The following is a 12,406-nucleotide window of genomic DNA, read 5'->3' as shown; positions in this document are numbered from 1 at the left end:
TCCTACAAAAAACCTACTTTTTCGCATCCCTAAACCAATGTAGTTTCTTACTGTATTCTAAATATGCTTCCTTATATATGTACAGACAAGTACCTTTCACCATTCACCAAAGAAGTTTCTTTTACAACAGATGGAGACTAACACAGAGTTCCACTACTGGTCAAATGCAGACAATAATTGTCTATGAGAAGCTTAGTTCTGTGACATATTTTCAATTCAACCTCTACACATTAGATGAATGCATCTTTCATCTCTTACTAGAGAGATTTCCCTATGCAGATGGTGATTAACACAGAAACCCACAACTGGCCAATGTGCTTATTCTTGATTAGGGTACCTATTTTAAACCTCTGCATCCCAAGGCTCAGAGATCATTGCAGAAGAGGTGGTGGGAAGACTGTAAGAGCCAGAGGGAGTTGACCAAAAGAAAACAGTTTTATAGACAGCTGGTCAGTTACACATATGAACTCACAGCAATGGTGACAGCATGTGCAAGTCCTATGCAAGCTCAAGAAGACAGAAAAACAGCATAGAACTGGGGAAATGGACAGCAGACCACAATCTTAGTAGAAGAAATATTGGCAACTGATTACTGCTGGGTGAGGAAGAGCTGATTTTCCTAAGTGAAGGACTCTAGATAGGCCAACTAGACCTCAGTAGATGAACTTGCACTGAAGACTGTGTGGGGACACTAACTTGACATGATAGGCCTTAACACAAATGATAGAATGTATGAATTCCAGTGGGGGGGGTCTATGGGAAGAGGCTAATGGGTAAGCGGATATAAAGATGATTAAGATGTTCTGTATGAAATATACAAAAATTCAATAATAATTTTAAAAAATAGTGTCTGTGTGTGAAGGAGCCCTGGAACCTGTGGTGGACTAGGGAGGTGCTCTTTGTTCCTCCGCAATACTAGCAATTAAAAATCCTACCATCAATCTTAAAAACTCCTTCCAGGGCTGGAGAGATGACTCAGTGGTTAAGAGCTCTTGCAGAGGACCCAGATTCTGTTTCTAGTACCCACACAGCAGCTGCCAACCATCCTTAACTCCAATTCCAGGGGATCTGACGCCCTCTTCTGACCTTCATGGGGACTGTAAGACATGGGTACACTTACATACATGCAGGCAATAATACACTCATACACATAAAAATAATAAATTATTTTATGAAAAACTCCTCCCCCAGGCAGTGAATTGAAGCATTGGGCAGATAGGGTTTCTCACTCGATGCCTGCTTCCATCAGGCTTTATTCTATACAATATCTAACAAGCAGATAAGGTTGACACTCAGAGAGGAAAATCCACACCGAAGAAGTTCAGGATAGGTGAGAAGTCCCCTTGATGGGGGAGCTGACTTGAAACAGCCCCTGTAATTGATGCATTTAAATATGACATAGCTCCTTGGAGTTACTTCTGGTTGTAATGATGCTATAAAGAGATTGGATGAGCTCCAAGTAATGGCTTTCTAACAGTCACACTCAGAGGATAAGAACCCATCCCACAAAATGAAGTCACAGCCTCCCAGCAGCTAGCCCAGCCAGTGGTGCTTCCCAATACCACCAAATGCCACACTGACCAGAGAACTGCCACAGTAATAAAGTAAGGCATCCTGCTGGTTATGTGTGAATGATCTGCTGTCATGATTCCTGAAACACTGGATGAAAGAAAGGACCTTGACTTATGATCAAGGACCCTGAATTCTAATCCAGTTCGACTACAAACCGGTATGGTACCCTGGCAGGTTCGTTAACATCTCTGTCCTCAGTTCCCCTTCTATAAAGCTAAGACTATTGTATCTCTCCCACTGCAGTGCGAAGGCCAAGTGTAATGGGCAGTCTGTTCACTTTCTACCTCCCCCTTTGTGTGACTATGTTTTAAACTTTGGGTTTCTGAAAAGACACTCGGTTCATAACAGATGAAGCTCGAACTGCAAATTCGTTCATCATTTTGATGGCATTTGAAATAATAAACGTAAATTGGTTCATATTCAAAACCAGAGAGTGCACTATGAGTCACGTAGAGCCCTGTGAGATTCAAGTTACTTTGCGTGGTAGAACTTCTTGAATTAGATGGGAGAGCTCTTAAGAGCCAACACATCAAAGATAAGCCACAAGAAACACAAAACTATTCAGAGTTTGAAAAGGAAATCTCCAGAAGATTTCAAAACCTTGTCTGTGGCTTTAACAAATGCACTCTAAATAACATTTAGCCAACCCCACCTCCCTCACCCAAGAACTCCCAACATGGCTCTGAGCATACTGAGCCACCACCTGCTAGTGACAATAATGGTATGTGTAGAACTGTGGCTTGATTGACCCAGTGCCCACTTTTACAAATGAGAAAGATAAGCCTGGAGAAGTTTAGACCCAAGCCACACAGCTTGCTAGAGACCACGTCAGGATGGTCTCCTGACTTTCTACCATCCCATGCTGTGTTTTAGGAACTGCCAATCTTCCAATGGCCATCCTGACAAAATACTACTAATCCTAACCCCAGCACATTTCTGAAGTATCTATCAGGAAATTTGCTCACAGATTTTTATGATACATGTCTTGGATGCCATATTTACTCACGCCAACCACACTCAAGTGGGTGTACACTAAAAGCTTGTTTTCTTAGCTTTTCTATAACTTTTTGGAGGAGGGTGCCTGAGTGTGTGCACACTCATGCACACTCATGCACATGCATGTGGAGGTCAGGGGACAATTTCAGTGTTCTTCCTTGGCTGCTGTCTATCTTGCTTTTTGAGGCAGGGTCTCTAGAACTTCAAGCAGGCTAGGCTAGCAGGTTCCTAGGATCTGTCTGTTTCCATCGCCCAGCTCGCTATTAGTGGGACTGCAGGCACCAGCTGTGCTGCCCTGACCAGCTTTTTACATGAGTTCTGGGAATGCAACTCAGGTCCTCATACTTGTAAGACAAAACACTTTGCCAACTGAACCATCTCACCAGTCCTTAACTCTTCACATTTAAAAGTCTTCATAGGGACAAGAGGTAGTTCAGCCGTTAAGAGGACTGGCTGCTTGTGCTGGACGAAGGGAACCTCAACTGAGGAATTTCCTCCATTGGACTGGCTTGAGTTCCTACCTTGGGCTCCCTGATGAACTGTAACCTGGGAGATATAAGCCAAATAAACCCTTTCCTCCCCAAGTTGGTAGTGGTTCAGAGTGTTTTGTCACTGCAATTGAATGCAAACTAGAACACTGCCCTTGCAGAGGACCCAGGTTTGGTTCCCAGCTCCCACATGGCAGCTAACAGCCACCTGTAAGTCCAGCTGTTGGGAGCTGCTAATCATTGAGCTGTGGCAGCCTTGTTTACTGAGTTTGTGTCATGCAAACCAGTACTTAACCTCCCCATTCAGGAGGAAGGTGTTTCTGGAGAGCCTCACAATACCTGACCTTGAGGCAATAGTGGTAAACAAAAAGATTAAGGAAGCCTTTGATCTGACCCTCCCTGACCCTCAGATACAGGTGGGGAAATACAGCAGTTGTAACTAATTGAGTTCTTCTGTATAAAAAGGCAGAGCTGAAATAAACCGGGGCTGCCGTATTCGTATTCACTGTGAGTCCTCCCAAGCATCTTTTCTGTCTCCTTTCCTTTCTTTCAATCCTCACTCCCCCTTTCAGGTACTGTCCGTTTTGGCTGGCTAGCACCGGCATCCAGCTCCAGGGAATCTGACACCCTCTTCTGATCTCCGTGAGCACTGCATGACACGGGTGCACTTATGTACATGGAGTCAATACACTCATACATAAAATAAAAATAATAAAAAATTTAAGTCTTCAAAAATCAGGTGTTTATAGTCCTTTGGTTCAGCTGTGAAGCAAGCACTAAACGGCCCCTCAGAATGGAATCCCACCTTACAACTGCAGCTCTGCGAGGCACCCATGAGAGCACCCCATCTTTCCAAGGCCCCACCCTAGTCATTCTAACAGTGGAGCCCCTGACCAGGTAACTACAGCTTAGAAAGTGGGCCCCAGCACAGCCAGGGATAGAGCAGAAGTTAAAAGGCCACACACACACACTACTCAGTGGGCTTCAGTGGATTTCATCCCTACAACACTTGGCACTGGGCCCAGTGCACTGTACTACCACACTGACACATGGCCCTAAAGGAAAGGACAGCTTTAGCAAGCTACAGCCCAACTCTAGACATGAGGTCACTAAGCACCACCAACAATGACCCAGAGGGCACTCCACCTCCTGATCCAGTGTTTTCCTCCTCATCCAAACAAGTGTTTTGAACAAAAACTCAAATACAAATTTTTTTTTCTCCATTTACCTGAGCACATTCAATCATCTTGCCAAAATCAAGTCGAGCTCTGGTTATAGACAAAAGTCAGTAGCATGCTTCATCCCCATGAGCTCTGACTCCTCTGAAGTGGTTGCTTAGCCGACTTGTAAAAAGGCCCAAACCCAGAGTCCCCGTACTCCTAGCATAGGAAGAACAGAACCAGACCTAAGTTAGGGTCTGGGTGAGGGAATCTGACCTTCACAGAGACTGCTGACCAATGACACCCAACAAAGTTTGAGGACTGTCTCCACCCCAGACCCCAGCAGCCACCAGTTACCCTGGGGAAGGCAGCATCCCCTCTGTAAGGCTTGTGGTCTCCTCATCACTTTGCCTTTCTGTGCTTTACTAGCAGGAAAGACCATAAACTCTTAATCCAGTACCCCAGCTTTCCCAACTTCTCTTAAATTGCTACTCTTTGTCCCCGATGTTAGCAATTTTACCAAAATTATTGCCCGGGATAGCCTCGACCTTTGTCCCTTGCGTTTCAGATAGTCATTGGGGCGACTGGAAAAAGTTGCGCTGCCTTCAAACTTGGATTCCCCCTCTCCAGTGTCCCCTAGAGACAAACCAATCCAGACCTGCCAAAGTGGCCCGCCCTGGGCCCAGAGGCAAAAGTTTCCAGCCAGTGGCGACCCATCACAATCTCCAACCACTGCGCCAACACAGGACGATGATAACGCGCGGTTTCGTTTGATGCTTAGATTGCCAGCAGGTGGGGGGTGGGCGGGGGGAGGGGGCGGGAAGCCTCTGTAATTTGGCTTCTGGGAAAGTTTTCCCTGTCACCTGAAACCAAAGCGTCTCCCAGTCAACTCTCTTACGTAGGGAAGAATGCGAAAGCCCCCCACCCCCACCCCGGGTATTCAAGCAGCACTTGACCGCGTGGCTCCCCAAAGGTGGCCAACCGGGTCTCCAAGCCGTCCTCTGCCTGCACCGACCTAGTCTGGAGAGCACTTTTCCCACGCCGGCGGTGCGCAGGCAGCACCGTCCGGTCCCTCCGGCTTCCCGCAGCGGGATCGAGCCACCTTACCTCGCTGACGATGGTGTGGTGCGTCTGGACGTAGCGCCAGTCTCCGCTGCAGGGCACCACCGGCGCGGAGCGGTTGGGGAAGGCGGCGAGCGGGTCTGCGCAGCCGAGCGCGGTGCTGGCGTTGGCCGCCTCCAGCAGATAGCGCTGGCACTGGCCGTGGCCGCGGCGCTCGGGGGCTGCGCGGGGCGCGGGCGCGGTGCGGTTCCGCTCCTCCTCGGGGCTCCAGGCGCAGCGCTCGGCCAGCGCGGCGGCGCTCGGCCCCCGGCACCAGTAGTAGTCGGGCTGGCTGCCCAGGAAAACCACGCTGACGAAGAGGAAGGCGAAGGTGACGCCGGTCAGGCACAGCAGCAGGAACACGCGCCGCTGGAAGCGCCCGAACTCGCCCGCCTTCCGCAGCGCCTGGTCGAACGTGGGCATGGTGCGCCCCGGCGTCCTGCCGCCCGGCCAGCGAGTGACCGCGGGCGCCTTTTTTTGCGCCGCCCGCCCTGGCACCCCGCCCCGGACCGCCGCTGCTCCCGCCCCGAGCTCCCCGCCTCCCGCCGGGGGCGCCCAGGGCCCGGGACCCGGAGCCTGCAGCCCGCCCAGGGACGGTCGCCCTGGGTCGGGCGGAGGAGACGGATCCAGGATCCCCCAGCCTGGCCCTGACTCTCCGTGGTCCCCAAGGCGCAGGTGGGGACCGAGGGCGCGCGGAGACCCGGGGGACTCCTCCCGCGCTCAGCTGCACCCGCAGAGGCTGCTCTGCGCCGCGGTGCCCCGGTGTCCAGCTCCGGGAACAGGGCTTCACACCTGCCTCTGCGTCTGCACGCCCACAGCCGCGGGGCTGGATGTGGCACCCGGGCAGATGAACTTGCAGGACAGCTGGGCAGTTCTGGGGTTGAGCGCCTCGCTCAGTACTGAAATTCAAGGCGAGAAGGACCACCTCTCCGCGAGGGCTTTTCCATCCCCTCGCAGCCTGGCTCCCTGGAAAATGAGGTTGCTTAGTTAGTGTCAATCTATCGTGACATCTTCTTGGTCTTCCACCCCGGCCCCCAAGAGCTGCATAGCCTTCGGGATGCAAAGCCAGTGTGGCCCTCACCCTGACCTGACCGGTTACCTCCAGCTTCATGGGCGAAGACCACCGCATGTAGGACAGCGCGCTGCCTACTCGGCCAGCCTTGGCCCACATATTCGAAGTTCTGCCCACTCTTTTCCCTGCTCTCACCCAGGCCTTTAGCTTACTTTCTCAAGGCTCAGAAAGACCACCGACCTAGTTTTCCTTTCCGCCAGAAAGAACTCCGGAGCGCCTCAGCTCATCCCCTCACCTGCATCTAACCCCGAGCAATTAATTGGCCAGACTCAGTTTTTCCATCAGTTAAATGAGTAGAGCAACACACCTACTTCATAGGGTTAGCCCTATGAAGACTGAGTGGTTTAACAGGTGGATCACACCAGAAAAGTGTTCACATTGTAAGCATGAAGGGACTCACTGAATTTTTTTTTTTAAAAACTAGCTAGGTATTATTTATCTTCTCTCTCTCTCTCTCTCTCTCTCTCTCTCTCTCTCTAACACACCCACATACTCTGCAGTGACTTCTATGTCTCCAGATCTCATACCCTGGTGTCTACTGTCTCTCCTCGCCACCCCCTCCTCCTGAGCTGCCTTTTGCTGAGCCCCAGACTCTGATCTCTGTAACCTTCCAGTACCCTTTACTCCTCAAACTGCCACTGAAATGGCACCTGAGGTGCCACCCAGCCCCTTCTCCACACAAGCACATCCCCAGCTCCCTTTCCTGTCTGGTTTCCAAAAACCCTCATCACCAGCTCATATCTGTATGTTGTGTGTGTTTGTGTGTACATGTGTTCATGGATGCACACCAAATACTATCTACTATGTACAAAAGGATAGAGAAGACCCCCAATGGCCCTGAGCCCACTTCCCAGGCTCATCTTCAAAAGGGAGGGTTCTTGTCTTCCTGTGGAAAAAAGAGAAGAGATGAGGGGGTTGGATCTGGAGAGTAAGAAATTCAGTGTGTAATGTGCTGTATCTCTCTAAAACACAATAAGATGACTGTCAATTCTGGGTGTGGGTATTATCTTTATCAATAGTGGACTCATGCCCATTGGGGCCCAGGTCCCAGAGCATGTCAGGGATGGGGTGCAAGGGTGAGAATGACGGGTTTCCAGTCAGCACAACCCAATGGCTTAGGAAGAGGGGAGCAGAGTTGGACTTCCAAGGCCCCAGGTCTCTTGCTGTAATTAATATGAATTAAAAAAATATTTTATTATTTTTATTTTATGTGTAAGAGTGTATTGTCTGCATGTATGTGAGTCCACCCATGCCATGCAATGCCACAGAGGTCAGAAGAGAGCTTCAGATTCCCTGGAACTGAAGTTAAGGACGGTTCATAGCTGCCATGTGGGTGCTGGGAATCGAACCGAGGTCCTCTGCAAGAGCAGGAAGTGCTCTTAACCACTGAGCCATCTCTTTAGCCCCTAATATGAATTTTTTAACCATATTTTCTCTTCTACATCTTAATCCTTTGTACACAGTAGATAGTATGTATGTGGAGTGCTTTGACGATTTATTCAAGTGGCACCATAGTCTAAGGATTTCTCTGTCACTTCTTATTTTCACTCTACAGTGTGTTTTTGAAGCCTATGAACCTTGCTACTTGTCATTCCAGTGACTAGTTATGGCTTCCTTTCCTTTATCCACGGGGTAGTCAGCTGGCCTTAAGTTTACCGGTTGTGCTGCTCACTCACTCCACTTGGTTATTGTACCTCCCCTGGATGTGTGTGCAGTAACTGATTTAAGGCAACCTCCTAGAAGTAGCTATCAACAATGTACAGTATGGGCATTTTGACTCCTAGACTTTGCCAAATTGCCTTCCAGAGAGGTGGCCCCAAGTTCCATTCCACCAGCAACATGTGAGATTATCCACATCCGTGCCAGCACTTGATCTCATTAGACTCAAACGTTGAAGCAGATTGTATGAATATAAAAAGACTTCTCATCGCTCTGTTCACACCCAAGTTGATCAGGCTGCATGCATTTTAGTCCTGAACTCATCGCTCACATTTCGTCTTCAAGCTGCATCCTCCCGTCCTCTGCTTGGGTTCGCTTTGTTACTTGGAGACTTGTTAGATGTGGGGGAGGTTAACTGTATATTTGTGTATTTTGCTCCTTTATCAGTTCTGCGTGTACAGGCTCTCAATCTGTTTCTTGGTGTCCTAATGTCTCTGGAACTACAGAAAGTTTCAATTTGGATGTAGTGCAGTAGACATGTTTCATAACTTCTTTTTGTATCTTCCTGTAAAAATAATGCTTTACTAAGATTTATTGTATTTTATGATTTTTGTTGTTGTTGTTTTGTGAGACAGGGTCTCACTATGTAGCCCCAGCTGACCTGGAACTCGCTATGTAGACCAGGCTGACCTCAAGCTCACAGAGATCCACCTGCTTCTGCCTCCCAAGTACTGAGATTAAAGGTATGCGCCACCACGCCCCATGATGCTTTACTAAGATTCACAGATGCTTTCTCATAGTCGTATATTTACATACACACATACATAGCTTGGTGCTGAAGACCAAACCCAGGGCCTGGCACAGGCTAGACAAATGCTCTGCTGCTGAGCCACACCCTTGGCTCTTATACAGTCTTATTAAACTGCATTTTTCCATTGAATTTGTATCTCTGGAGTTAGTTCTGTACAGAGTATGGAAGGATCTAATTTTACTTCTGTCTCCCATATGGTAAAGCAGTTATCCAAATGCACTTAACTGACGACTGTCCCCTTTCCCTGGATTTACGGCTAGCGCTTCCTCTGCCTCTATGAGGCTCCTAGCTGTACTGGCGGGACCTGACCTGTGCCCTTCATCCTGTCCTGTGGCTGGCTGTCTAACCTCAAGTGTTGTCACTGTTCATCACTGTCCTATGATAAGTCCTAACACCTAGCAGAGCAAGTCCCACCTCTCCACCCCCACTCCCTTGTTCCTCTTCAGAATGAACTTGGTCTTTCTTGGGTCCCTTATCTTCCATAGAAATTTTACATTTTGCAACATTACATACATATTTGATTGAGGCTTTTATTTAAAGGCATAATGCATCTTATTTCTTCCTCTGCTTTGAAGGGAGTTTGAGAGAAAAACAAACCACATCTGCCCTGGTTAGTCTTTGCTGTCAACTTGACAAAATACAGAGTCATCTTGGATGAAGGAATCCCAGTTGAATTTCCTTCATCAGGCTGGCCTGTGGACACATCTGTGAGGAATTGTCTTGATTGATGATTGATGTGGGAGGGCCCTGTCTACTGTAGGCAGCACCATCCCCAGGCAGGTGGACCTGAGCTGTGTAAGGAAGAAGCCTGAGTCTGACCGTGAGCCAGGGATCAAATCAGCAAGCAGTCTTCCTCCATGTCTTCTTCAGATCCTGCTTAAGTTCCTGCCTTGACTTCCCTCAACAGTGGATTGTGACCTGGAAGTGTAAACCAGATAAACCCTTTCCCTGCCTAAGGTGCTTTTGATCATGGTGTTTATCATAACAACAAAAAATAAACCAGGACAACATCTGTATTTAGTTTTTTGTTCTTTTGGGGCAGTGCTGAGATGGAACCCGGGGCCTCAAGCGTTGTAGACGAGAGCTCCCCCGCTGAGCCACATTCCAGCCCTCATCATTTTATCCTTAACACACTGAAAAACTGCATAGAGTAAAGCACATCTGTAATCCTAGAACTTGAGAGGAAGAGGCAGGGAGATTGCTTCAAGCTCAAAGCTATCCTGGTCTGTATAGTGAGTTCCAGACCAGCCAGGGCTACGTAGAAGACCCTTCTCAACCACAAAACTACTGAAAATTGTTTTGTACCTTCACCATCCAAGATGGCACAGCCACATGCAACTATTTAAATTCATATTAGTTAAAATTAAACGAATAACAAATGTTGTTCTTCGTGGCCACGTGTGTCCAATGGCTAACGTGACCTACACAGAAGGAGGGCATTCCCACTATTAGGGACATTCTGGGCTATATCACTGACACCATGACCGCTGGTTGGAGTTGGAGTTTCTAGATGAAGGAAATTGGCACAACGTAGGGCCCCTGACCACAGAACGTCTGGTTCCCTGACCATCCGATGTGGTCACTTTCTTTCTCTCTGTTGTTCCTGTGTGCTGAGCTCCCAGTCTAACACTAGAACTGGAAGCAGACTGTAGAACTGAGCCATCCCATTTGGGGCATCCATCCTAGAGAAATGAAATCCTTTCAAAAAGATGCTTCCACACCCATGTTGATCGCACTCCTGGTTCTAATAACTGTGCTATGGAATCGATTATGGAGTCCATTAACAGATGAATGGATTTTTAAAATGTGGATCTTCACAATGGAATTTATTCAACCAGAGAAGAATGAAATCCTGTCCCAGGACAGAATGGAGGTGGGAGGCATCATGTTAGTTGAAATGAACTAGGCCCAGAAAGCTGACTGCTGCCTATTCTCAGTCATCTATGGAAGCTTAAAAACCGAGCTCAGAGAAGAGGGTGGGTTAGCAGCTAAAGGCCAGGAAGGCTAGAGGGGATGGGAGGGATGAAGGGAAACAGTGGGTACCAAAATGCAGTTCTGTAGGAATTATGTGATACAACCACAGGCTACCACAATTTAGGATGTATTTCTAAATATTTAGAAAAGTCCAAAGGTTCAACACAAAGAGATGATAAATATTTAAGAGGTGGAAAGGCTAATTAGCTTGATTTGGACATTACATATTATACCACACTCCATAACATGTATGAATATGTTAGTTTATAGAATAAAATATTAATTGAATAATAAGAATTAACTGCCATCTACCTTCAACTATTGAAAAACATACTGACATTAATGATTTTTGAAAATATGATTGTTTTAGTTTATTCATCTGAAATTTTATAGTTGGTATTTTATGACAGACGTGAATATATAGTAGTATTCTAAGTATTAGAATATATTTGCCATATGCTGAGTTTCCAAAGTAAGTAAATGTCATTTATTCTGTTTGGGCAAAGTAAAGCACACACACACACACGTACATACATACATACACACAGAGAGATACACATACATACACACAGACACAGACACACAGTCACAGACATACACACGATTCATTTATTTTGAAACACATTAATAAATGGTAAAATAAGCTTTTTTCAAGGGCACATTGGAAGTAACCCTTGGAAGCTCATCTTGGCAGCTGAGCAAGCATGCGCTGAGGCTGTGGAGCCAAAGGAGACCTCCCATCTTCTTTCCCTTCTAACAAGTGGACAAGAATGCCCAGGAGACCCACTCTTTTCCACGTTTGGCAGGCAGTACCCTTTCCACCTTAGCCTGTTAGTGCAGCAGGAGCGTCTCCACACTGGTGTTAGTCCATGGGCTACAACTGACCCTGCCACTGACTTAACTGATAGCCATTATTTTCTGTCACTTGCCAAGTGGTTATAGTTTTCACTAGAAGGGAGTTTCTGTTTTAAGAGGAAATACTGCCAATACTTCTTCATTTAAAGACAAATGCTCTCTATAACTGGTCTTCCTGGGACCAGCTCTAGGTGAGCCCTTGGTGGTGACTCCTCTTCCCTGGCCTCTCCTCTGTGAAGAGGCACTCCTGGCCCCAGTTCTCCAGCCCCTCTGTTGCCTCCATGAACTGCCACCTGTGTCCTCCTGTCTCTTCTTTTAGCCGGTGTTGTTGCTTTAGACTTAAATGTGTCTCACCAAATTTGTATCGGAAAGCCTCAGCTTCCCACTGGGATGGTATTTGGAAATTGAGCCTTTGGCAGAGAATTAGGAAAGATGAGGTCACAAGGGTGAGGCCCTCCCGATAAGATAGGTGTGCTTCTTAAAAGGACACTTATGTTCTTTGTCTCTCTAGTGTGAGAGAAGCCGGCCTTCCCAGCCAAGTTGCCACCACAGCTTTGACTCCCAGCTCTAGAACCATGAGAAAATCAATGCCTGTCATTCAGGCCTCCGCTGGAAGAGTTCTCTTGCCACAGTCGAACAGACTGAGGCAGTTGCCGAATCAGTTACCTTTCCATTGCTGTGATAAGACACCATGACAGCTTAGAGAAGGAAGGGTTTA

At 47.6% G+C, this 12,406-nt stretch overlaps 1 protein-coding gene across 1 annotated transcript in view; it reads right to left on the bottom strand.

The window, feature by feature from the left end:
• The window catches only part of LOC103737007 (solute carrier family 22 member 3), a 111,132-nt gene extending 105,362 nt beyond the window's left edge, over nt 1-5,770 (bottom strand). Inside the window, exon 1 of the mRNA XM_008836684.3 lies at nt 5,324-5,770. Coding sequence (XP_008834906.1) covers nt 5,324-5,740 — 417 coding nt within the window. The 5' untranslated portion in view covers nt 5,741-5,770. The remainder of the gene's footprint in view (nt 1-5,323) is intronic.
• Between the last annotated feature and the right edge of the window lie 6,636 nt (nt 5,771-12,406).

Source organism: Nannospalax galili, unplaced genomic scaffold, assembly GCF_000622305.1.
Source record: "Nannospalax galili isolate Female #2095 unplaced genomic scaffold, S.galili_v1.0 scaffold2271, whole genome shotgun sequence".
NCBI classification, from domain to species: Eukaryota; Metazoa; Chordata; class Mammalia; order Rodentia; family Spalacidae; genus Nannospalax; species Nannospalax galili.
This window is presented reverse-complemented; position numbering and strand designations above follow the sequence as displayed.